Raw genomic sequence first — 22,037 nt, 5'->3', positions numbered from 1 at the left:
AATTTTTTTATTTTATGAATGTGACAATATAACAACCCACTAGTGACCACTGCATTAGAGCAATTGTTTCTTGCCCAACGACATATACCCACAACGGTGAACAGTGCCGTGCCTTGAATCCATAATCAATACGATGGTTGGTTCTATGTCCCCGACCATTGAATCTTATGCTGTTTTGATTTTTAGTTCCGGATTACCCAATCTTGTCAATTATCAAACAGGGTTTGTCTTAGATATGTGATTACACCAAACCATATGTAACTTGTATTTTAAGGCAGAGTGGTTAAGATGGGACATGTTTTCATTCTCCTTTCTTGCCCTATTTAGTAGTAAACAAAGAGCATTCAAAGAAATTTATAACCGTAGTCCCGCGAATCTAAAAAAAACACGATTGGGAAATACGGAGTTTGATGATAAAAGTGTCCTATCTTACCGCAGAGTATTTTATACCGACTTTCAGGAACTGAATTAGTTGAACCGAGCAAACAAGCAATGATGGGTTTTATTAGTAATGCTTCATATTCGGTTAGTTACATGTTTCTACTGGGGTTGGCTTATTTGTTGCTCGATTGGCGTTGGTTTTTGCGCGTTAATGGGCCACTTGTTGACACAAATCAACATTTGCGGCGCCTCAAAGGCGCTTTGTTGCTTATTGGTTACTTCTTGTTTGTTTTTGATCGAGATTGGTCGACCGTTGTTGTAAAAGAGTTAATTTATATTATGCTAATTAGTTTATTACGTGCTCATTCAATAAAGCTTTGCTCTCCTTTTTAGTAGTTTGACTAAAATTTATTTGATATATTTACACAATTAGTCGGCAGACTAAATTTCTGTGCATTACTTATGACTAAAGTTAGTCGGTCAAAATCTACCGACTAAATTTTAGTCGGGTGACTAAAAAAGCATAATTGAATTTCGCAAACCCAAGATGTCTATGTCAAAACTATAAACTCATGCTCGAACGATCACGAAAGAAAACATTTTGGAAATTTCATCATCGGTTTCACGGTTTTGAGGAACTATTGTAAATAAAGTGACGTTTTATGTTGTAGCAGCTAGCAGGTATGCGTGTATCTTATCTATACTAGTGTATTTTACTATTTTATCTTGTGTTTCTAGAGTTAAATAAAAGAAGAATTTTGTATTCATGAAGCTGTAAAATGAATGATGTTGACAATGAGAATAAACCGCACATGGCATTCAGAGGTGACCAGAACGATAGTTACAGCAGTGGCACCAAGCCTCCCCCAGTAGGTAATACTATAGCTGGTAAAGTTTGGGTCTCAAAATGTTCCTTATGTCTTACTGAAAACCTTCTTTTAAAAAAACGTGGGGTGTTAGTATAGAAAATTACCTTGAAAATGCACGAAAAAGTGCTGGGTTAGGGTTTTCACTAGTACAAAACTATGCGAAAAAACAAGATTACAACATGCCATATTGTCTTTTCTTATTTCATAGCCACTTACACTCAAAAAGACGACTGCCTGTCGTTAAAATGGGCTTTGAATATTAGGTGGAGTCACTGCAATACACCATGCCTCGTCATCTAGAAGGCACAGTTCGTTCAGAGTTGGTGAGAAAGTAATCATGAGGTTGGAAGACAACTCAATTAGACCAATGCAAGAAGGGCATGGGGGTTGGGAAGAAAAAATGGAGAATGTAGGCTATTTTCTACATTATGCTAAATACATGCAGTAAACAACTGAATAGAGTTTTGTTCAGATATTGTATGTAGTGTTTTGGGTAATTGTTATCACTGCGCACCAGCTGACTTACGTTCATCCTCAAGTATTTTGTCTGTTTAAATCTTTGCTAAGTAAGAGCATGCGAAAAGTAAATATATAATGCACTACATAATGTGTTTATTTTAACAGTTTTTATATCAATAGTTTAGAAATATTTATCACTGTATCTAAGTTACCTATTTGCTTATTAGCACCCTTGGCTGGTAAAAAGCAATCGTTCCAAACTTCATCCTTATTAGAAACTTAAACATTCAGATACGTGGCAAGGTGGGCGAGGTACACCAAATAACTAAGCGTGGAGATGTCAAGGTACTTTACGACCAAAAATACTTTGATCTCGTCAGAGCCAAGCCCTTACTTGATGATTTTATATGGACCTTTAACCCCGCTGCTCTTGAAAGAGTAATTGATACGTCAGGTACAAAAAAATCATCGATTTTTTAGCAACAGGTGTATTTTAATGACAATTATTTAAGTAAAGGTTGCACATGCTAAATCTAAGTAAGAACAAAAAAACCCTGTCTTTGTAGTATTTTGAATTAAAGTGACAATGTATTTTTTTTAAATAACAAGATAGCAAGTTTCAAAATTCAAACTCGAGGGCCAACACATCTTCAAGTCAAGCTCACCACGAGTCGCTGGTAACTACAATATACATATTGCCATATTTTACATAGAACTCCTAAAATACATGTGTGTACATGGATGCAAGATTACTTTCTGTCATATTTCTTTGTTTTCCAGCCACTTGAATTAGGTGACCACTCACTACCGCCAGTGGAGCAGAACGAATCGATGCCTTCCGTGGATTCGGTCAGAAACTCAATGGAAATCGGAACAGAAGGTACACTTCCGTTTTTTACATTATTGCTATGGTGACAGCATATACCAGTAATGCCGACAGCATATACCAGTAATGCCGCTTACTCCGGTTTCAACCGGTTTCGAGAATTACCTTGCGGTCATGTAGTCGTCTGCAAAAGTAAGGACCTAACTTGTATTTCGGTGAAGCATCATTTAAGAGCACTTTCTTTTAGACTTATAAGTTCTAAATTATGGACATGTGTGTCTATGGGTAACAAAGGCACTCGGCCATACAGCAAAAAAGTCACAAAAACAACCAGCCACAAAATGCATATGCGATAACTTATTATTAGAAGACCCGTGGGGTATGATACGCGAGGATAAATACGTTAAACACAATCATTTTATTAGCCCAGCACTTGGCTCAATCGTTTTCATTGTAAATTGATTCTGCATTTAAATAAAAAAACAAAGTTAAATAACAGATTTTTTACACTAAATCCGTGCCGCTCTTCAATATTTTATGTTTTTTTTGCAGAATGCAGTTATATTGTTAAAAAGTGCCTCCAATGTGGCGTTCCTATCACAAACAAAACATGCGATGGAAAACCGTTGGCCAATGTCGAATCTACGGAGGTGAGTGCTGTTATTAACTGCCCGTTGATACTTTATATTACATTATGTCGCTCTTTGAGAGTCGTGACGATAAGGTTACTTAGACAAGTCTTCATTTAATTTCCTAATTTAGTGCTAGTTTAAAATAATGTCTACTAGAGTATTGTACCATTGTAACGAACAATATTTTAGGATTCGAATTCGTGCACGATATGCATGGACCGAAAAATCAACACCGTCCTTTCCCCTTGTAATCACATGTTGTCTTGTCAAGAGTGTTCGAAAATGTTAAAACAGTGTCCGGTTTGTAGAGAGCCTATCGATAAAAGGGTGAAGGTTTTTCTCACGGTTTAGTTGCCGTAATCGCCGTCCGGTTTTCAATGTTATTGGTGTAGTTTTTATATATGTGCAATATCGTCACTGTATCGTTTTATTATGAATGTTCCATTGACTAAACGTTAGTCGTTGTGGAAATACCGAACAGCCCAAAATCATGAAGAGTGTTTACTACTGTCGAAATAAAACAATAAACAAAATTATTATTAACACAAGAAGAAAGTTTGGTGAATTGGAAAATGTTATAGTTTACACATTGTATTATAGTAAGGTGGGGGGGGGAATGGGAGACGTTTACATTCCATTTTTTCGTCCCAATTGGCGGTAAAGAAACATTCAAAAATTATAAAACCGTATCCTCACGACTCCCATAGCCTGCCGTTGCCCCGCCCCACGATGATAAAGCAAGTTACATCCATTTATTCAACTTTGTTTTGTTTCTTCGTTTACAGCCCTTAAACTTATCCATTTTTTAATGACCAACTTATTTTCGAGCTAGCTTTGTTGTAGGTCAATTTATTTATTGCCCATTGTTTGGAAATTTTTTATTTTATGAATGTGACAATATAACAACCCACTAGTGACCACTGCATTAGAGCAATTGTTTCTTGCCCAACGACATATACCCACATCGGTGAACAGTGCCGTGCCTTGAATCCATAATCAATACGACGGTTGGTTCTATTTCTTGTATGTCCCCGACCATTGAATCTTATGTTGTTTTGATTTTTAGTTCCGGATCACCCAATCTTGTCAATTATCAAACAGGGTTTGTCTTAGATATGTGATTACACCAAACCATATGTAACTTGTATTTTAAGGCAGAGTGGTTAAGATGGGACATGTTTTCATTCTCCTTTCCTGCCCTATTTAGTAGTAAACAAAGAGCATTCAAAGAATTTTATAACCGTAGTCCCGCGAATCTAAAAAAACACGATTGGGAAATACGGAGTTTGAGTGATAAAAGTGTCCTATCTTACCGCAGAGTATTTTATACCGACTTTCAGGAACTGAATTAGTTGAACCGAGCAAACGAGCAATGATGGGTTTTATTAGTAATGCTTCATATTCGGTTGGTTACATCAGAGTCGTATAAACACCGAGTAGTCCAACTGCCGTCTATGTGTGTCCAAAATAGAGCAAAAGTGGTGACTTTGACAATGGGTTTAAACGAACTTGTTAAGTTTTGTTTGTGTTTTCCTATTGTGGGAAGGTGTAAAACATCTTCTATTTACCTTACCAAACATTTTTTAGAAAAAATGTATAAATTTAGCTGCATTAAATGACTAAAATGTCGCAAATCAACCGCTTCTAATTCTAATTTTTGACTTTTTTTGACACAGAAAACAAATAACACATGTTTTTTACATTTTTTAACCTTTAAATTTGTTTTTTTTTCCCAAGGTTTTCTGTAATTTACCGAAAAACATACATTTTCCCTATACCTACTGTGTTATTTTGGACCCAAATTGCCGTTTAATTTGTGTTTTACGTAACAATGGGTTGGACTACTCGGTATTTCTGTGGCTCTGGGTTACATGTTTCTACTGGGGTTGGCTTATTTGTTGCCCGATTGGCGTTGGTTTTTGCGCGTTAATGGGCCACATGTTGACATAAATCAACATTTGCGGCGCCTCAAAAGCGCTTTGTTGCTTATTGGTTACTTCTTGTTTGTTTTTAATCGAAATTGGTCGACCGTTGTTGTAAAAGGGTTAATAAATTAATTTATAATATGCTAATTAGTTTATTACGTGCTCATTCAATAAAGCTTTGCTCTCTTTTCGTCTGACTAAAATTTAGTTGGTGTATTTTCACATTTAGTCGGTAGATTAAATTTCTGTGCATTACCTCTTACTAAAGTTAGTCGGTCAAAATCTACTGACCAAATTTTAGTCGGGTGACTAAAAAAGCATAATTGAATTTCGCAAACCCAAGATGTCTATGTCAAAACCATAAACTCATGCTCGAACGATCACGAAAGAAAACATTTTGGAAATTTCATCATCGGTTTCACGGTTTTGAGGAACAATTGTAAATAAAGTGACGTTTTATGTTGTAGCACTTGTACCGTGTGTCTTATCTATACTAGTGTCTTTTACTATTTTATCGTGCTTCTAGCGGTATATAAACTGTAGATTTGTGTATCAATGAAAATGTAAAATGAGCGAGGCTAATATTAGACCTGGAGATAAAGTAATCCTTGTAACACAAGACATTGATGAGCTGAAACTACTGTTAGAAAACCATGGGGGGTGGTTCAAACAGTTACCACAGGTAAAATATAACATAAAAACACTCAAATACATAATATTAAAGCATTTTTAATAGATAGGTGACAAAGTGGGCAGAGTTTTAAGGTACCATGATGAAGATCTAAAGGTTCAGTTTAATCCTGAAGACTTTGACCTTTCTGGAGTAAGGAGACCTAAAAAAAAAGATTATAATTGGGTTTTCCCAGAATATGCTCTCAAACGAGTGGATATTACAGACAGTTCATCAGGTACTTAAAATGTTGATTACCTTTGTGTTGTGTAGGGTTGTTTTTGGGAGTTGGCATTAAACTTGTCTTTTTTGTCTTTTCGTCTTTTCTTCACCTTCTATTCGTCTTCTTTGTTTTGTCCCCGCTTCATTCCTATCTTCAATCGACAGTGTTGTAGACAGCACCTATTCCTGCAAGAAAGACATTTTACCGTCTGTGGTAATGTGTAGAAGTAAAATTTGCGTGTGTAAATTATTGAGATTAACCAAATCTGGTTCTTGGTTAATCAACCGGTTTCTTCAGAAAGATCGGGGTATGTTACACGTCTATGTTACAACTTCTTAATAATTTATTATTAATTTTCACTATGCTTTCTGTAAATTTAGTTTCAACTGTTTATTTCGCGATAAAACGTTGGGGTTTGAGATAAAACTGATAAGAAAGTGTTTGCGCCTTCATATCTTTCTAAGGTAATTCATTGATTAACTAGGAACCACTGGGATTTAGATATAATTGGTTGAATTTTCATGATTTACAAACGCAAATTTTACTCCTACGTATTGTCACTGGTGATGTGTGTTTTGTTGCGGGAGTTGGCTCGGCAATTGAAAGTAGGAATAAATTGGGAATGAAAACAGCAAAGAAGGAAAAAAAGGTAGGTGGTTCTTTTAATTAAATCTCTCATACTGGACAAACTGCAGGAAATGCAAGTGCAAGAGACACTGAAAGACAAACTACAGAAAATTCCTCACCTACAAACACCACAACTGCTGAAACTGAGGTTAGTGTTCTGAACTTCACTTATATTATAATAATTGTTTACAAATTTAGTAAGAAAAATTAAATGTGTATATGTTGTAGAGTAAGTAATGTTCTTTTTAATAGCCCGAGGAAGGAGTTTTTTTCACTGCTGAATTTATAGTGCTACTGAATAAATCAGATATATTTAGAATGAGAAAGATGGGACTGGGCCAACGGCTGGACATTTTTACCCTTTGCCAGTATTTGATTCTCGCGGTCAAAAAGTACACTATTTTTCAATAACTAAAAAAAACATAATAAGATGTTAGATGTATATTTTGAATTCACACTGAATCTTATTACTACTGCCGAAATTTTGTAGTTTGCAAGTTTGAGTATTGTAGTTCAATAAAACAGGATGAAATATTTCATACAAATTGATTTTGTCTCATAAAGTTACCCTACTTTATATCTTCCCCTACCCTACTTTATATTGCTGTACATTGTGTAATAAACTTTGTACTCTAGTTGAAAAATCGTTACAAAAAATGTGACTAAACCATGCTATTTTAAAGTAATAGGTTGTTATATGAAAATATTTTTCAGAGTAACATCAAATGTAAAATTTGCTATGAGAGGAACTTTAACATTGTCTTCTCACCATGTGGGCACACTTCATGTGAAACATGTTTTCAAAAGTTAAAAGAAGGTTGTCACATTTGCAGAGAAAAAATAACAAGACATATAAATGTGTTCTATTAGTTTTGTTATTTTTAATAAGGCTTTTAGTTATACTGCTCAACTGCTATTAGTTTTTAATGTAAGTTTTTATTATTTATGCGATGTAGTCAAAGTTCAAACATTTTTTTTTTGCTTACTTATTTATTTCTCATCCAAGAGTTCAATTGTGCTCTCATATTTACAAATCCTTGCATTATATAACATAAGATATGTTATATATATATATGAAATGTTTTATTAAAAACTTCAATTGTATTGTGAACTGCCCTAACCCGATTTATTTTCATTACATTATTTTCGTTAATAACTTTTACCATAAACAAAATATTTTATTGTTGCTTTTGATGGTGGTAAAATGTAATCTGTACAAATAAAAATAAAATGATATCATCCGATTTGTTACAATCTAACTTATTTATCCTTTTACTTGGTCACAAATTAGTTATTGCTACGTTTATTTCGCACAAGTCACTTCTCATAGTTAGTGTTCAAGTGCAAATGACTGAACTAATTTTCCTATCTTGTTATTACATCAGTATATTATATTTGAATTACCCCTGAGGTATAAATTATTAAAATAAAACCAAACCTTTCCAAATTTGGCAATAAAAATCAACTGAAGCTGAAACACGCGGCAAGTACTTACACACACACGGAAGCGACTATGCCCGCGTGTACAAATAACCAACACATGATCAGGATATTTTGGTATTAGTTGTTAAAGATATCTCTACTCCCACCCTACTATATAAAACTCCATGCCCAAGACAAAAATGTCATAGGATAGGACTGTCTACTAATCAACTACTTCCATAACTGAAAACGAATATTATTTACAATCGGCTGTAAATTACGAAGGCAAATCTTTAAATATTACGAAATTCGAATATTTAAAATAGACACATGGTGATTGTATAGTAGGTGGGGGAGATGGGACATCTTTAGCACATGGTATCTAAATATCCTGATCGTGTTTTCAACAGTGAACATCGGTCTGTGGGAGTCATGAGGATACGGTTTTATAATTCTTTGAACGTTCTTTGTTAACTTCCAAATAGGACGAAAAAATAGAATGAAACGGTGTCTTATCTTCCCCCGCCTTACTATATATATCATACACGGTAACTACTAATTAATCTATGCTTCAATCTCACGCATAATACAGATAAAAGTGAAGAACGTTGCATATAGGTGCTTAAAGTTGAGTGTTACATTAAATTACCCATTGCTATTGTGGTGCAAGCTACTAAAAGCAATAAAAATAACTGAAGCATGATGATTTAGTAAGTGTTTGATGAAGCGTTGCTGGCAACAAGGCGTTTTACATAAAAGTTCTCACATCGCTGGTTATACTGTTCGCTGAATGACCGTTGGACTCGCACGACGAATACATGCTGCCATTGTTTGTAGGGGTGGAAATAGTGGTGTCGATTGCAATATTATGATTGTTGATTGAGATGTCGTTCGTCTCAAGTGAAGTCACCTTTAAAAGTTTCACATCAATGTCCTTTGTGTATCTGTACTGCACCGGGGACTTTTGGCCGCTGCTAATAGAGGGATTTGACGATGATGAAGACTTTGTAGATAGTGGCGACTTCGTGTCGGTCGAACGGTTGCTTTCGGGAGACACAGGAGGAAAAGGTGCTGTGCTGTCCCTTCGTACATCGAGTGAGGACTTTCTTCTCGTGTTTGTTCGCGTAGTGACCACACTACCAATGTTTCGTGTGCCTCGTCTGCCAGAACTGTGTGTCTGGCTTCTGCTCTGGTCAAGACCAGCATGTTTGAACAGTAGGCCGACCCACGACGATCTCACAACACGAGGCCGCACAGTAAAAACTATAAATATCCAAAGCCCCTGAAGAGAAAGAAATAAATGATTATAAGAAAAGCACAACATAAATTCACAGACACGTATTACAAACACTGGTAGACAAAAAATAAATAACATTTTCGTGACCATACTACAGCGACCGACATACGGAAATTATAATATATAAGTGATAAACAAACTCTGTCTTTAACGAACAATCGCTCTTCGTGAGAGGCAAAAATATTTGTGTCGGGAAAATATTTCTGATACCACAAAGTTCCGTATAGCTGTCAGTTTCGAACAAAAACGTTCAAACGAAAATGGTAAGAACAAAAACCTGACAAAAATGATCGCAGTGGATAAAAAACAAGGACCGTAGAAAAAAGAAATTGTTTATAATGAACAAATATTCTTCGAGACCGGCAAAAATTATTTGGAAAACCAAAAAAGTCCGCCTTAAAAATGTGTTCGTAGCGGACAAAAAGAAAACCCATCACAGACAAAAATATTCGTAGTAGACAAAATGACCGCGGTTTACAAAATAACGTAAGAGAAAAAAAATCCGTGAAAAACACAACAATGCAGTAGTTAATTTACCTGGAATGCATTTAGAATAACAAACACATAAGCTAATATTCTTCTCAAAGCTCCGTCCTCAATCGGATCAACGTTTATCAAGAAACCGATCAACCATGTAGGACCTGTTAGTAATAGAATCGCCATTGCATTCAAGACGTGTTGTCGACCCTACGAAAATATTAGGATTTTAAAATAGTTAACAAACGCATTGATCGAAGCGCACCGACAAATATGAAATTATTATTTCTTATGTTCCAATTTGTAATGAATAACTGTGGCGACAATTATATGTCTACGGAAGTACATTTCAAATTTAGGACTCCAAAATCGTACTCTATATATGCGTGATATATAGTGCGTGATGCTCAAAAAATGGTAAAATAAACGCTATTATGCTGTTATATAAATAATCGTATAAACTTAGTGCGACAGCATCGGTTAGCATTAACGAAATTTGCATGTGGATTACTAGTATAAACATCGTACATAAAAAAACAAATTGGTCAGGTTCTCTACGGCAATCTTTCTTAATTTACTTTACTTCGAAATGTAACAAATATCCAGTTTGAAGCATTATGGTGGCGGTCCGTTACATTTATTGACTTTCAACAGTTTATGAATAACGTTACTTACTTTGACTCGTTTTGCGTTGCTTCTTACTCGAGTCAATTTCCTTCCTGTTCGTTTGCAGGTTACGTGGTAAAGAACAATAACGAAAAGAAATGTGTTGACAAGTAAGATCAAACCAAGCGGAGCCAGGAAAGCATAGTACACGGCTAATGGGGATAACCAGCACCTAAAATAACAAAAACAATTTTCAAACCAACACCGTTTCATAAAGGACCATGGAGGTCCTGCAACCGCATTACAGAAAAGGGCAAGAATAATATAAAAAAGGCCAAAATTAATATATTTTGTGCGGGAGAATATGGGACACCTTTTCATTAGATTTTCCCGTACCATTTGGTAGCAAACAAAGAACATTCCAAGAATTATAACACCGTATCCTCACGACTCGCACAAATCGTTGTTAATTGTTTAAACTACGATCCGAATATTTAGATATTCAGTGCTAAAGGTGTCCCATCTTCCCCTACATTACTATAACTTTAACAGACACAAGGCGTCTACAGACGTCGCATAGGTATATGGTTCGCGCCTGCTGTAACTGAGTGTTACCCCAAATGTGGTATTAATTAACTGATAATGGTAATACACATATCCTAATAAGCTGGTAAAAACAAAGTCTCAACAAGTGTATACAGCTGTTTTGCCAAATTAGACTTGTTTTCTACATTTTATTTAATAGGGAAACATTTTTATGTGTTAAATTACTTACACCACAGTTTCCCTGTACATCGGGTACATCCTATGCCACTCGGAGTTCGGGTAAGTCTCTACAAGCCCGAAGTGTGCACCCAGTGTAGCGATCGACAGCACCAATGGAAAACCCCATCCAAACACGGAGGCTTTGCGCACGTAATGTCGGACGCTGCTCCACACTTTGACGAACATGAGGTACATGTCTACCACTTCAACCATCATCCACGCAAATGTAGCAGCGGTAAAGAAGTGCATAAAGAAACCAGACTGCAAGGAATTTCAAATAAAACTTACTCCGTCAGTTTTAGTAAGCTTAAAATTAAAATACACCAATATATATATATATATATATTACAGTAGGGTAAGATAGGACATGTTTCAATGTTCTCTTCTGGTCTCTTTTAACCGTAGCCCTGCGACTCAATGATCGTTGGTTTAAAACACGATCGAGAAATATGGGACTAATTTTTTTAACAGTATCGCACCTTATATGTTAATAATAAATTCACCAAATTTCAGCACATGTTAATTAAAGCTGTTTTAATTTGCCGAAGCATGCACGTTTAGTGACCATAGCCGGGCAATGCCTATTACTATACACGTGGGGTATGCGCCATACGGTAGACAGTGTGTGTTTATACTTGTATAAAGCAGCATACCGTTATACACTGAACTTCGTTGGTTGGAGATTTAGCTGCAATTCCGGCAAGAAATGAGATGTACACTCCACATAAAGCGAGACAAAAATGAGTCAAAATTCTTTTGGATTTGTATTTCCGCAGGTGTCTGGTTTAAAATATATAATTACGTAATAATGATTAGGGTAAGTCAGTAAAAAGATTTGACTTACTTGAAAATTGTGTAAGTTATGATTGTCAAAGTAAGCCCGAGTATGGATAAGGCGCAACCAACATACGTCATAATGTTCAGTATGTGATCATCAACGGTAGTTTCGACACTCTGAAAACATTTTACATTGTAGATGCTTTGTGTAGCATTCCGATATAATTGACTAAGTAAGTAGGTCTAAATTGGGTTAAACGTCATACAGGAAAACCCAAAATAGTAAAGAATGCGATTCACCATAATCACAGCGAAACTTGTCAAATGATTGCACTGACACGTGACCGCTCCGGAAGATGATTGTGACGTTACACAGCCTTCTTGTGACCAGCTTCCTTTACCAGCGTTCAACTGGTAGTCGAAGAAAACACACCGAGGGTTGTAGAAACTGGTCATTACTGTGGTTGAATTCGTCTGCGGTTCCGTGGGAACAGACAGTAGGGTGAGAGGGAGTCTATTGGGAAACGATGGGGAAAAGTTAAGTTCCAATTCCAGAAACTATTCAATTAAAATAAAATGTACAGTGAGGAAAGGCGGGACACCTTTTAGCACAAAGTATCAAAAGATCCTGATCGTGTTTTAAATAATTAACAAGGGGCGGGGAGTCGTGAGGAAACGATTTTATAATTCTTTGAATGTTCTTCGTTTACTACCAAAAGGGACGAGAAAATGGAATGAAAAGCCGCCCCATCTTTCCCTACCCTACTCTCTATATATTTGTGTAAACTCAGAATCATTCATATCAGTTTATTATCAACTCAGAGAACTATAACACAAAACATTCAGTAACCATGAACTTACGATACTTCGACCGGGTTTGGAAGATTTTGAATCGTTCTGCCAGCAACTGAAGATCCAAGGACAGCGCTATTTATTACAGTAGATTTAACAGACCTCGTAAACGAACCGCTCATTACGGAGTCTGTTCCTGCCGTGCGGAACAACCGGGCGTCCATGTAACCAGTGAATGACAATCTTTCCTGCGATACAACAGATGGTTATAGCATTCCTACGTGGTCGGTACTTTCGACCAGTAATAGGCACATATGATTTGTACTTTTCTGCTTGGCTAAGAAACCAGGGGCAACTGCTTATACTTTTACTTCAATACAGCTGCTTGCCGTTAACATTACCTGTTGCGTTGATCCGGAAAGAATATTTGCAGGCAGATTGATTTGTGCCACGTTCGTCGCAGCAGTATTGAACCCGCCGCCGATCGAAAACGGTGATAAATCTATATACAAAAAAACAACAACATAAATATATCGACGAGTTATTTAAAGGTACCATGGTCTAATAGGGGTGTATGGAACTTTTAATAAAGAGGTTTTTGTTTGCAAGGAGTGTCAATTGAATGTTCAATTATATCTACTTCCAAAAGAGACCAGCCCATCGTCACTGCCTATCCTAAATTAGAACACGTTGAATAAGATGTAGCTTATACCTAATCGCACTGTGCCGTCTTCATCTCTCGCACCAACACTCAAGCTTCCAAGATTGCTCTGAAACGATCCATTGTTTAAAACCATCTTGTTTAAGAGGTCGTCAACCAACAGCGTGATGTTATTTGAGGTTGCATCGGTAAATTGAGCTGCAATCATAATTTAGATGTAGAATGATGCCTATATAATATATTCTTCGGCTGTGTCATAGTTTTAGCTCTTGTATTTCGCTTTGTTTCACCATACTAAATTACTTTTAACATATTATTTACGGAGCTTGCGAACTCAAGAAATGCCTTCATGAAAAAGGAGCCAACGCAGTGGACGTCAAAACAGTATATATACCGTGGTGTAATATGGCAAAGCTATTTACCTTTACACATGGCAGAGGCCAAACTAAAATTCTCTTATAAAATTGGTACTTACTAGTTGATGAGCCGATCAGGTCCACAACTGCCAGCACAGCTTCAGCAACCTGTTGGTCTACAGTTATATTCTCACCGGGATTGACCAAAGTGATCAAGGACTGAACCAATGCTGTGCCTTCCTCTGGACTTATCATATCTAAAAAAAATCAGCATTTGTTAACACCAATGTAGCCAGCAGAGATTGCAATATTTTGTAACTAATTTGATCGTGGCCCGTGACCTTCATTTGTCAAAATTATTTACGGTAAAAAGTTCTGTGTTTTTTAGTGTTAATGGTAGACCAATCGGTTTACCACTACTTTATTGATTTTGTTTGTTAAACACTAAATATTGCGAGCTTCGTTGTCGCAACCCTCCAAAACGTATTGTGTTATGTTATCCAAATACCAACATATGTCGTACCGGCATCTGGTCTAATTGTTAGCACTTGCTGCGTGAAAATGTTGGCAACATCAGCAATGTTATCTTGTGTTAACGGAACATTTATTCCGGGGATTACTGGTTGGGAAGTCGTCTGTAACAAAAACTTGCGTGAAAAATTATCAAAAACAAAATATCAGAAAGAGATTTTTTGAGTTAAGGAAATGCAAATCAACATGCTGCATGCAAAGGTAACAAAGTCATTACTTTCTACTCACACTAATAGACAGTAAAGGGTTTGTAGACAGAGTGCCAGGTGTTGTATCAACGTCAGGATTTGAAGTTCCTGGATTCACGGTCGAGATAATGTGACTTTCTGTGGACCTTGATAGTTCTGTTGTTTTAGACGAAACTAACTCGGGCCCGAATGTTGTTTTTATAGAAGATACACTCGACTGAACCGACTGTGTTGTTGGGTCAAGATATTCCGTCGATTGCCGATTATTTGTTGCGTTTGCAACTGTTGCAATTGAACTGGAGAATGTCGTGCTTACATGCTGGGTTGCATTTGCTGTTGTAACCGTACCAGCATCTGTGGTAGTCCCAGTCACTGAACCAACATCAAAAGAAGGTACCGTGTTATTTAATAATGTTATGGTCTGTCCGTGGGTCGTTTGATTCAATTTGGTGGGTGCAGTAAACGAGATGTTATGATTTACAGCCCCAGTAGTTGCAGCAGGTGCACTTGATACCATTGCACTTGTGGTTGATGGCGAACTAGTTAAAACAATTGTCTTTGTTGATGCGTATGACATCACAGTACCAGTCGTTGTGGTTGCAACATCGCTTGCTAAAATGGTTGATAGTGATTTTGTAGGCTGCGCATTTGGTACACCATTTGTCGTTTGTGTCGTAATCGGGATAATTGTTGTATTTGTGTTGTTTCGGGTGGCTGAAGAGGCTAAAAAACTGTTCACTGTGGTTTTGGGATCTGTCTCAGGGTTCGACCTTCTTGTTGTGCCCGATGTGTTAATTGCAGTAGCGATTTCTGTTGGCATATTTTTTGCAGTGGTTTGGGTATTTGTTCCAGCAGTCGAGTCTCTTATAGTATCGGAGGTGTCAATTACAATAGAAGTTGCTGTAGTTGCTTCGCTAGTTCGGGAAAATAACCTTGCCGGGAAATGTGTATTGCTTGTGACAGTAGGCTGGTTTGTAAAGCTCTTTTCTTCCGTCGAAGTTTTTAACGTAGGTGTGCTGAAGGTTCTTATTGTCATGGGTTCTTCTGTTTTATTAGAAATTCCGTTTGTCACCGTTCGGCTGGTTCGTGGTTCCGCCGATGTCACATGATTACCACTGCCTGATGAATAAGATGTAGGTGCTCTGCTTGTTAACAGTGTATTATTGGCTAAGGAAGGTATTATAGTAGCTGTTGTTGGGACTGTTTGCGTCAAATTTGTTGGAGCCCTTGACCTAAAACTGGTTGGTACGCCTGTGGTTGAGGTAGGCACTTGAGCTGTTGTGAAGCTATTCATTGTTCCTGTAATTGATTGCTGGATCTGAGGTTTGGTGATAATACTGCTTATTATTGGGTCATGTGCTGCCACGGTTAAGCTAGGAGTAGATTTGGGGATCATGGAATGTTCGTTCGCTGTGGTACCAACAGCCGTCGATGCGGTTTTCGGGTTAGACGTTATTGATTCAACCGGCAGGCTTGACAGGCCGACCATGGTAATATGCGTAGTTGAAGTTCTAGTCGAGATTGTATCCGGTATTTGCGAGGGGACGAGTGAAGTTCGTTCACCCAAAGCGAGTGTAATTGACGCAGATGTTGAGTCAGTAGCGAAGATCGATTTACTTCCTGTTGTCGCAGAAACCAATCTCGTGGACGTCTCTGTTACTGGCGATGACGTAACACTTTGTACGGAGTTCGTTGCAGATGCAGCGGAAATGTTATTTGAGGTAGTTTGATTAATAAAGGTCGAAGTAAACATTACACGGTAAGACGTATTAGTAAAGGTATTTTGAAGAGTCGATAATTCGTTCGTATTAATTGGTAAGGTTGCATAATCATAAGTCGAGTTGACAATTGTGCTTGCTAACTGCTCAGCACTACTGGTTAGACCCACATTTCGATTAGTCGTAAACTGGGTATCGTTTCTAGTTTCGTTCGATGAATACGTTACCTCTGGCGCTGAACTCACATCCGGTGTAGAAAGCTCAGTGGTTGTCGATGTGACTGAGGAGATAGTCGATGATGGTAGCTGTGTGGATGAGGTTGTAGTGGCAGGATTAGACGGTGCTGGACTCGTGGTTGGCGATATACTGGTTGTGACTTCTACCATTGTCGTGGCATCTGTGGAAGTTTGTTCACTCGTTGTTGTCAAACTCACTGAAGATGTTGGGGTAAATGTTGACATATCGGCAGTTGAAAGTATTTCTGATTGCACTGACGTAGATTCAGCACTCGTCGCAGGAGCAGTTGAAGTTAAAGTTGTAGTAGCAGTCGCTAATGTTGTTGTACTTGACACTTGAGTTGTCTCGCTGGTAGACCGCAAAACTGAAGCAGCAGTTGAAACATTACTGGTGGTAGGTACCGCACTGCTGGAAGGACTTGAATGGGCGATGGTTGAAGCCGCAGTGCTTTGAGTAAAGCCACCGCTAGTGATGCTAGTTGAACTGGAAACTGCGCTTGTAACGACTTTGGTAGTGGATGCTTCTGAAAGAGTACTGGTAGTCACAACTCGATTTGTTGATGCATTCGACCCAGTAGTCGTTGTTGGTGCAGAAGTACTTGGACTTGGTGTGGTGACGAGTGAAGTCGTGTTTTCATCCGTTGTTGCGAAACTAGACGTTGATTGAGCTGTCGATACGGCTGTAGAAAATAAAATGTAATTCGAGTTAAATTTACAGTAACGAAATGTTTTCTAGTCGTAGAAAGTACATCTAACATGTATTTTTTAAATATTATACTTTAACGTAAAATTATATTTAAAAAAATTATACACATTATATTTTAAATAATAAAATTTTAACAGTTAAAATGCATGCATCAAAATTTCTAAATCGCATTACTACAGTTCAAAAGTATCACACATGACCTACCAACGCATTGAGCTACAATCGGGCTCGGGTTATTGTCCACAAAACCAGGTTTGCAAACGCACTCAAAACCTCCGATTGTATTCTGACATACGGAATTTGAGAACATTAAACAAAGACGGGAAATTCGTTTCTGGCATTCGTCAACATCTGTACCAAAACAATATTATTTGTTATAGTTGTCACACGGTGCATGGAATGACCCTTTTGCCCAAGTATTTTTCGATCATTCATTCACGATTATAAAAAAGGTAAGATTTTTACTGTAGTTTGCAGTTAAAGTATAGTTCTTTGACAATTTGCAATTACACGTATATATGGGTATATAAACAAGCACAAAACTGATGAAGAGTAAGCATTATTGTTTGGCGTTATTATTTATTCGCATGAATGCCCTTAACTCATAAACAGTTTCAAAGTAAAGCTTTAAACTGGTAGACTGCTTTGAAGATACGGTGCATGATCCGATACGGATAAGCGATGTTAGTGGATTAGGTTTACCCCTCGGATTTGTATCGGTTACGTCAACTGAGAAAAAACAAACACTAAGAAAAGGCAACTTTACCGTTGTGCACTGCGTTAGTCACGCTAAAAGGTAAAACGATACGTTTCGAACGGGGATGGGCAAAGTAATGTCAGTATATTCGTGAGGATATATGGTTTATTATTTCTTTGAATGTTCTTTGTTTACTACTAAATGAAACGAGAAAACAAAATGAAAAAGTGTCCCATCTCCCCCCACTATTATAATCTGGAGCACCATTATGAACATTTTTTACTCGTCAAGGTATGCTCGCTAAAACGACTTTTTGCAAGAACTTAGCGACCGAGGAACTAGTTTGCTGTTTTAATATTTTATTTTTTCATCAGAAACTGCCATGCCAAGTTCTTGATAAATAAATAATGAAACACATCTTTCGGAAAAGTTGAAACCAATTTATTAATTATACATGTAAACCGCGTTATAAAATGAATTACCTTGGCAAACGGTTCCCGGGTTCTGTAAATTTCCATCAACAAATCCATTACCGCATTGACAGGTGTATCCACCCGCTATGTTAGTGCATGTCCCGTTACTGGAACACTTGTTCAAAGTTACATCGGCGCATTCGTTAACGTCTGCAAGTATAATTGGTTTGAATTATTCTTAAATCATATCTGTTTTCACAGTTTAAAAAATAATGCGTCAAAAAGGACGAGGAAGACAGTGTGTTGAAACGACGTTTTTAACCCTTTAAAAATTATGTTTAAGAGTTTAAAAGTGCTGTAAAAATCTGTACACGACTTCGGGTACATTTTTTATTATTTCCATGTATTCGATTAGTTGAATTGATGCAAATACCGTAAAGGTGTGTAAAACAGGCATACCATATAAAGTTATAAAATATATAATACATCATCGTACATATTTACCTGTGCAATTTGTGCCCGGTTCTGCTGGGTTGTGGTCAACGAAGCCAGGTAAGCACTGACATGCGTATGTCCGAAATAAATTGATACATCTCGCATTTACTGAGCACACTGCTTTGTTTTGAGAACATTCGTTGAAATCTAAAATCATAACCTTTTAATTAATAGGTTTAAACAATACTGAAATTATTGGTATTGCATAGCATGCAAAAAAAGCTTCCATTTACAGTTTTATAGCAGTATATTGCTTATACATTGCAAAATAAGTACTTGGTTTAGGTTTTGGTTCTCACTTTGTTACGAAAAAACGTTTACATTACTTTAAACAGAACCATGTACCCTATCCATGTTCCGACTAATAGAGTCATGAAGTCTACATTGTATCAGGTTTCCTTGGCGAACATTAGTTCTAGGTTTAAAATCCAAGAATACGTCTGTCTATGAAGGAAGACACCTGACCCGATAATGATGTCACGCAAGGAAATTATGTCTGCAGCAGTTGCAAAACAACTAAACAGGGTATATTTATATTAGAATTGTGATTTTCAATGTAGAAATTTCGTATAAAAAGAGAGACGCCTCAGTGAAAAAATATCTTGCACGCACTTATAGAAACAGTTTATTTGGGATATATTAGGGTGGGGAAAGATGAGACACCTGTTCTTTTCCGTTCAATTTGGTAGTAAATAAAGAACATACAAAGAATTATAAAACGGTATCATCACAACTCCCATAGACTGTTGTTAATTGTTAAAAACACGATCAGGATATTTAGATATTATACAGAATTATGTTAAATTTCAGAGGGTTTATTACATCTGCAATAATCCGACACATAAATAGTTTATTTGAAATAATAGTAAACTGTTGAGTGCAGAATGTATATGGTAGCTATACAATGTACAACATGCTGGTCGTGTTGGAGTCGTGTGAAATTATGCCAATTGGATTACCACAAAACAAACTCGTTTTTATATGTGTATAGTCTTCGTGTGTGGTTGAATATATGAATCTGTGGTGTTTTTGTGCGGTTAAAATGGCGACCAAACTAAATATCGATCTCGGCTAAAATTATTCACATGGTAAATTTTAAGGCTTTCGAGTGAACAGCAAGTATTTGGAGAGAATGCGAAATATTTAAAGCGGTCACACGTACCGTTAATCAAAACGTCTCTTGGTACTTCTGTTGAGTTTATTGTGTTGGTTATGTTTACGAGCGACGATTGAAGTTGTAAAGCGATTCGGCTTACCAAAGAATCACATATGCTGTCTGTTGTGCTACAGTTCAACTGTAACAGGTAGTTTCCAGCTAAAAAAAAACATCTCAATTTAAATTAAGGTATTGATACGAGTTTGTGTTGGATCAATTAGAAGATAGTCTGTGTAGTCGGAAATGTTAAAACAAATACGCACCATGCACTTACAGGTTAATCATAGGTCGTAATCACTCACCGCGGGCATTTGCAACCAGTGTAGCGCAAACCAAGAAGGCGACTGATGCCCACGAATAAAGCATGGGCGTGCTGCGTGGCGGTATGTTGCGTGTCACGAACTGCTTTTCACAGAATCCGATCTTTTCGTCTGAATTCCTTCTCCTTTTTTATCCTCCGAAAAAAAGTTCGCAAAATGGTTCATTTTACCAATTATACTCGCATAGCTTCAATCGCACTGCAGAAATGCAAACATGAAACTGGTAAATACACGTAACTGAAGCTCGGCTCGTACGTTGACGGGCATTGACGTAACCACTTCTCAGCAAATGATGCGTGAGATTGCCTGGCATATTAGTTTTACACGTTAACAACACTCGTGCAAAAATAGACCCACGCGCCTGGGCGATTACAACAATAAACAACACACCAAATCCGATAACATAGTTTTTAACTTGAATATGAACATCCACTCAAAACTACCGTGTGCTATATATTTTCACTGTCTCTATGGACGAGAATTTGTGTTTTCAATTTTACTCAACGTATACGAAACTAAATGCTGCGCAGTTCATGTTTAAAACTACTACCTTGCTGCGATTTAAACTTTTGATATCGAATCGCAACGAGACCATAACAAAACTGCGATGCAAAATCCTGATACACATCATCATGTTTATCGATATTTGACGTAGGTATGACGTCACACAGGAAAACAAAATCTAACTACTGTTGTTTACGATGAAAAAAAATGACGTATACCCAAATCTTTCCAGCGGTCAATTCTCACTGCGAAAATACTTACATTCACTTTGTAAGATTTAACGACTGCGCCCCTTCCTATAGAAAACACCTCACACGCGTTTACAAAATACCAACGCGTTTCCTCTGGCGATGTGTTCACCCAACGTGTTAACGCATGTCTAGTATACTAAGAATTGTGGTTTGCAACTTTATCTTTTTGTTTTCGCAACTTGCCTTTGATAGACAATATTACGTTCAGGTCAACTGGGCCCATTAGTCATTTTACGCGGAAAACTAACAGCGAAAGTCGAAATAACAAACGACCGGCAGCTGTATACGAATCGTAAACTGCTAACACAAGTTGTAATGATAAGCGAACTTACTTTTCACGAATCGTAAAATCTAAACAGCGGTAACAACGTCGCGACGACTGACGATCATACTTAAAGAGAAATGATCAATTTGACGTTAAACCGTTGAAAATTTAAAAATAGTCTAAAATTCTCGAGAACAGGATCTGATATTTTAAAGCGTATGTCAAAAACAAATAGAGCAAAAAACACGCTTCAAATGCAATAGATACTGTCTGATCCATTAATTCTGTATAAAGAAACTTTTTCCAAAATCGCTACATCAAATCTTAACCTTTTCCATATAACTCTTATTAATTACAATCTAATTACAAATACCAACTTTGCTTTTGAACTTTTCACAACTCGGCTTTCAATCTGAACTTCAAGCATTTGACTTCATTTGCCTTGTCACCAGGTTCCTGTGCTATACAACTCTACTTTGGCGGATCGCTGTTGGCGAGTCAAACAAAACGAGTTCTTTCTTCCCTAGATTCGAGGCGAACCGTTCCGCATTGCTTGCTAACAACGCATTTTCAGTATAACACCAACATTATAATAGAATCACCAAATTATCGCCCCTTCTTTCCAACTAATCAGTTGAAGGAAATTACCGCCTCAAGTTAAATGTGATTTTCAACTGATCAATGTGATTAATTCGATTCTAAGTTTCTCTGTCACGGAAGTGCTTAAGTTTAGTGCTGACTGCTTGTTCACTTCTGCTGCTGATTATCTAGATGATAATCACATTTAATATC

At 37.1% G+C, this 22,037-nt stretch overlaps 3 protein-coding genes and 1 long non-coding RNA gene across 6 annotated transcripts; 2 read left to right on the top strand and 2 right to left on the bottom strand.

Moving 5' to 3' along the window:
- Positions 1 to 925: 925 nt before the first annotated feature.
- On the top strand, positions 926 to 4,308 carry LOC149742916 (uncharacterized). 2 transcript variants are annotated; one of them, XM_089872058.1, is made up of 8 exons: positions 926 to 1,062; positions 1,120 to 1,254; positions 1,514 to 1,659; positions 2,001 to 2,163; positions 2,319 to 2,386; positions 2,490 to 2,589; positions 3,088 to 3,185; positions 3,357 to 4,308. In XM_089872058.1, the coding sequence occupies exons 2-8, from the start codon at positions 1,161 to 1,163 to the stop codon at positions 3,516 to 3,518; spliced, it is 831 nt and encodes a 276-aa protein (XP_089728184.1). In that variant the 5' UTR covers positions 926 to 1,062; positions 1,120 to 1,160; the 3' UTR covers positions 3,519 to 4,308. The 2 variants fall into 2 exon arrangements, with proteins under 2 accessions (XP_089728184.1, XP_089728192.1); XM_089872066.1 differs by lacking the exon at positions 926 to 1,062 and having other exon boundaries at positions 1,118 to 1,250.
- Positions 4,309 to 5,507: 1,199 nt separating this feature from the next.
- Positions 5,508 to 7,856, top strand: LOC149742914 (uncharacterized). The gene is made up of 4 exons (XM_089872071.1): positions 5,508 to 5,774; positions 5,829 to 6,000; positions 6,681 to 6,760; positions 7,327 to 7,856. The coding sequence occupies exons 1-4, from the start codon at positions 5,661 to 5,663 to the stop codon at positions 7,480 to 7,482; spliced, it is 522 nt and encodes a 173-aa protein (XP_089728197.1). The 5' UTR covers positions 5,508 to 5,660; the 3' UTR covers positions 7,483 to 7,856.
- LOC149742915 (uncharacterized) lies at positions 5,802 to 6,324 on the bottom strand. Its single transcript, XR_016384387.1, has 2 exons — positions 6,021 to 6,324; positions 5,802 to 5,925 (listed from the first exon to the last, which is right to left on the bottom strand). It is a non-coding gene; the product is annotated as an uncharacterized LOC149742915 (long non-coding RNA).
- A 418-nt stretch (positions 7,857 to 8,274) lies between the features above and the next one.
- Positions 8,275 to 20,729, bottom strand: LOC149742913 (uncharacterized). 2 transcript variants are annotated; one of them, XM_089871799.1, is made up of 18 exons: positions 20,208 to 20,729; positions 19,912 to 20,064; positions 18,759 to 18,896; positions 18,324 to 18,464; positions 17,349 to 17,495; positions 14,525 to 17,118; positions 14,289 to 14,400; positions 13,885 to 14,022; positions 13,461 to 13,607; positions 13,150 to 13,250; positions 12,818 to 12,996; positions 12,257 to 12,470; positions 12,024 to 12,133; positions 11,833 to 11,959; positions 11,190 to 11,440; positions 10,484 to 10,646; positions 9,869 to 10,018; positions 8,275 to 9,316 (listed from the first exon to the last, which is right to left on the bottom strand). In XM_089871799.1, the coding sequence occupies exons 1-18, from the start codon at positions 20,269 to 20,271 to the stop codon at positions 8,783 to 8,785; spliced, it is 5,463 nt and encodes a 1,820-aa protein (XP_089727925.1). In that variant the 5' UTR covers positions 20,272 to 20,729; the 3' UTR covers positions 8,275 to 8,782. The 2 variants fall into 2 exon arrangements, with proteins under 2 accessions (XP_089727925.1, XP_089727934.1); XM_089871808.1 differs by having other exon boundaries at positions 16,430 to 17,118; positions 20,208 to 20,663.
- Between the last annotated feature and the right edge of the window lie 1,308 nt (positions 20,730 to 22,037).

The sequence above is a fragment of the Ciona robusta genome, chromosome 1 (assembly GCF_009617815.1).
Source record: "Ciona robusta chromosome 1, ASM961781v2".
In the NCBI taxonomy this organism is placed as follows: Eukaryota; Metazoa; Chordata; class Ascidiacea; order Phlebobranchia; family Cionidae; genus Ciona; species Ciona robusta.
This window is presented reverse-complemented; position numbering and strand designations above follow the sequence as displayed.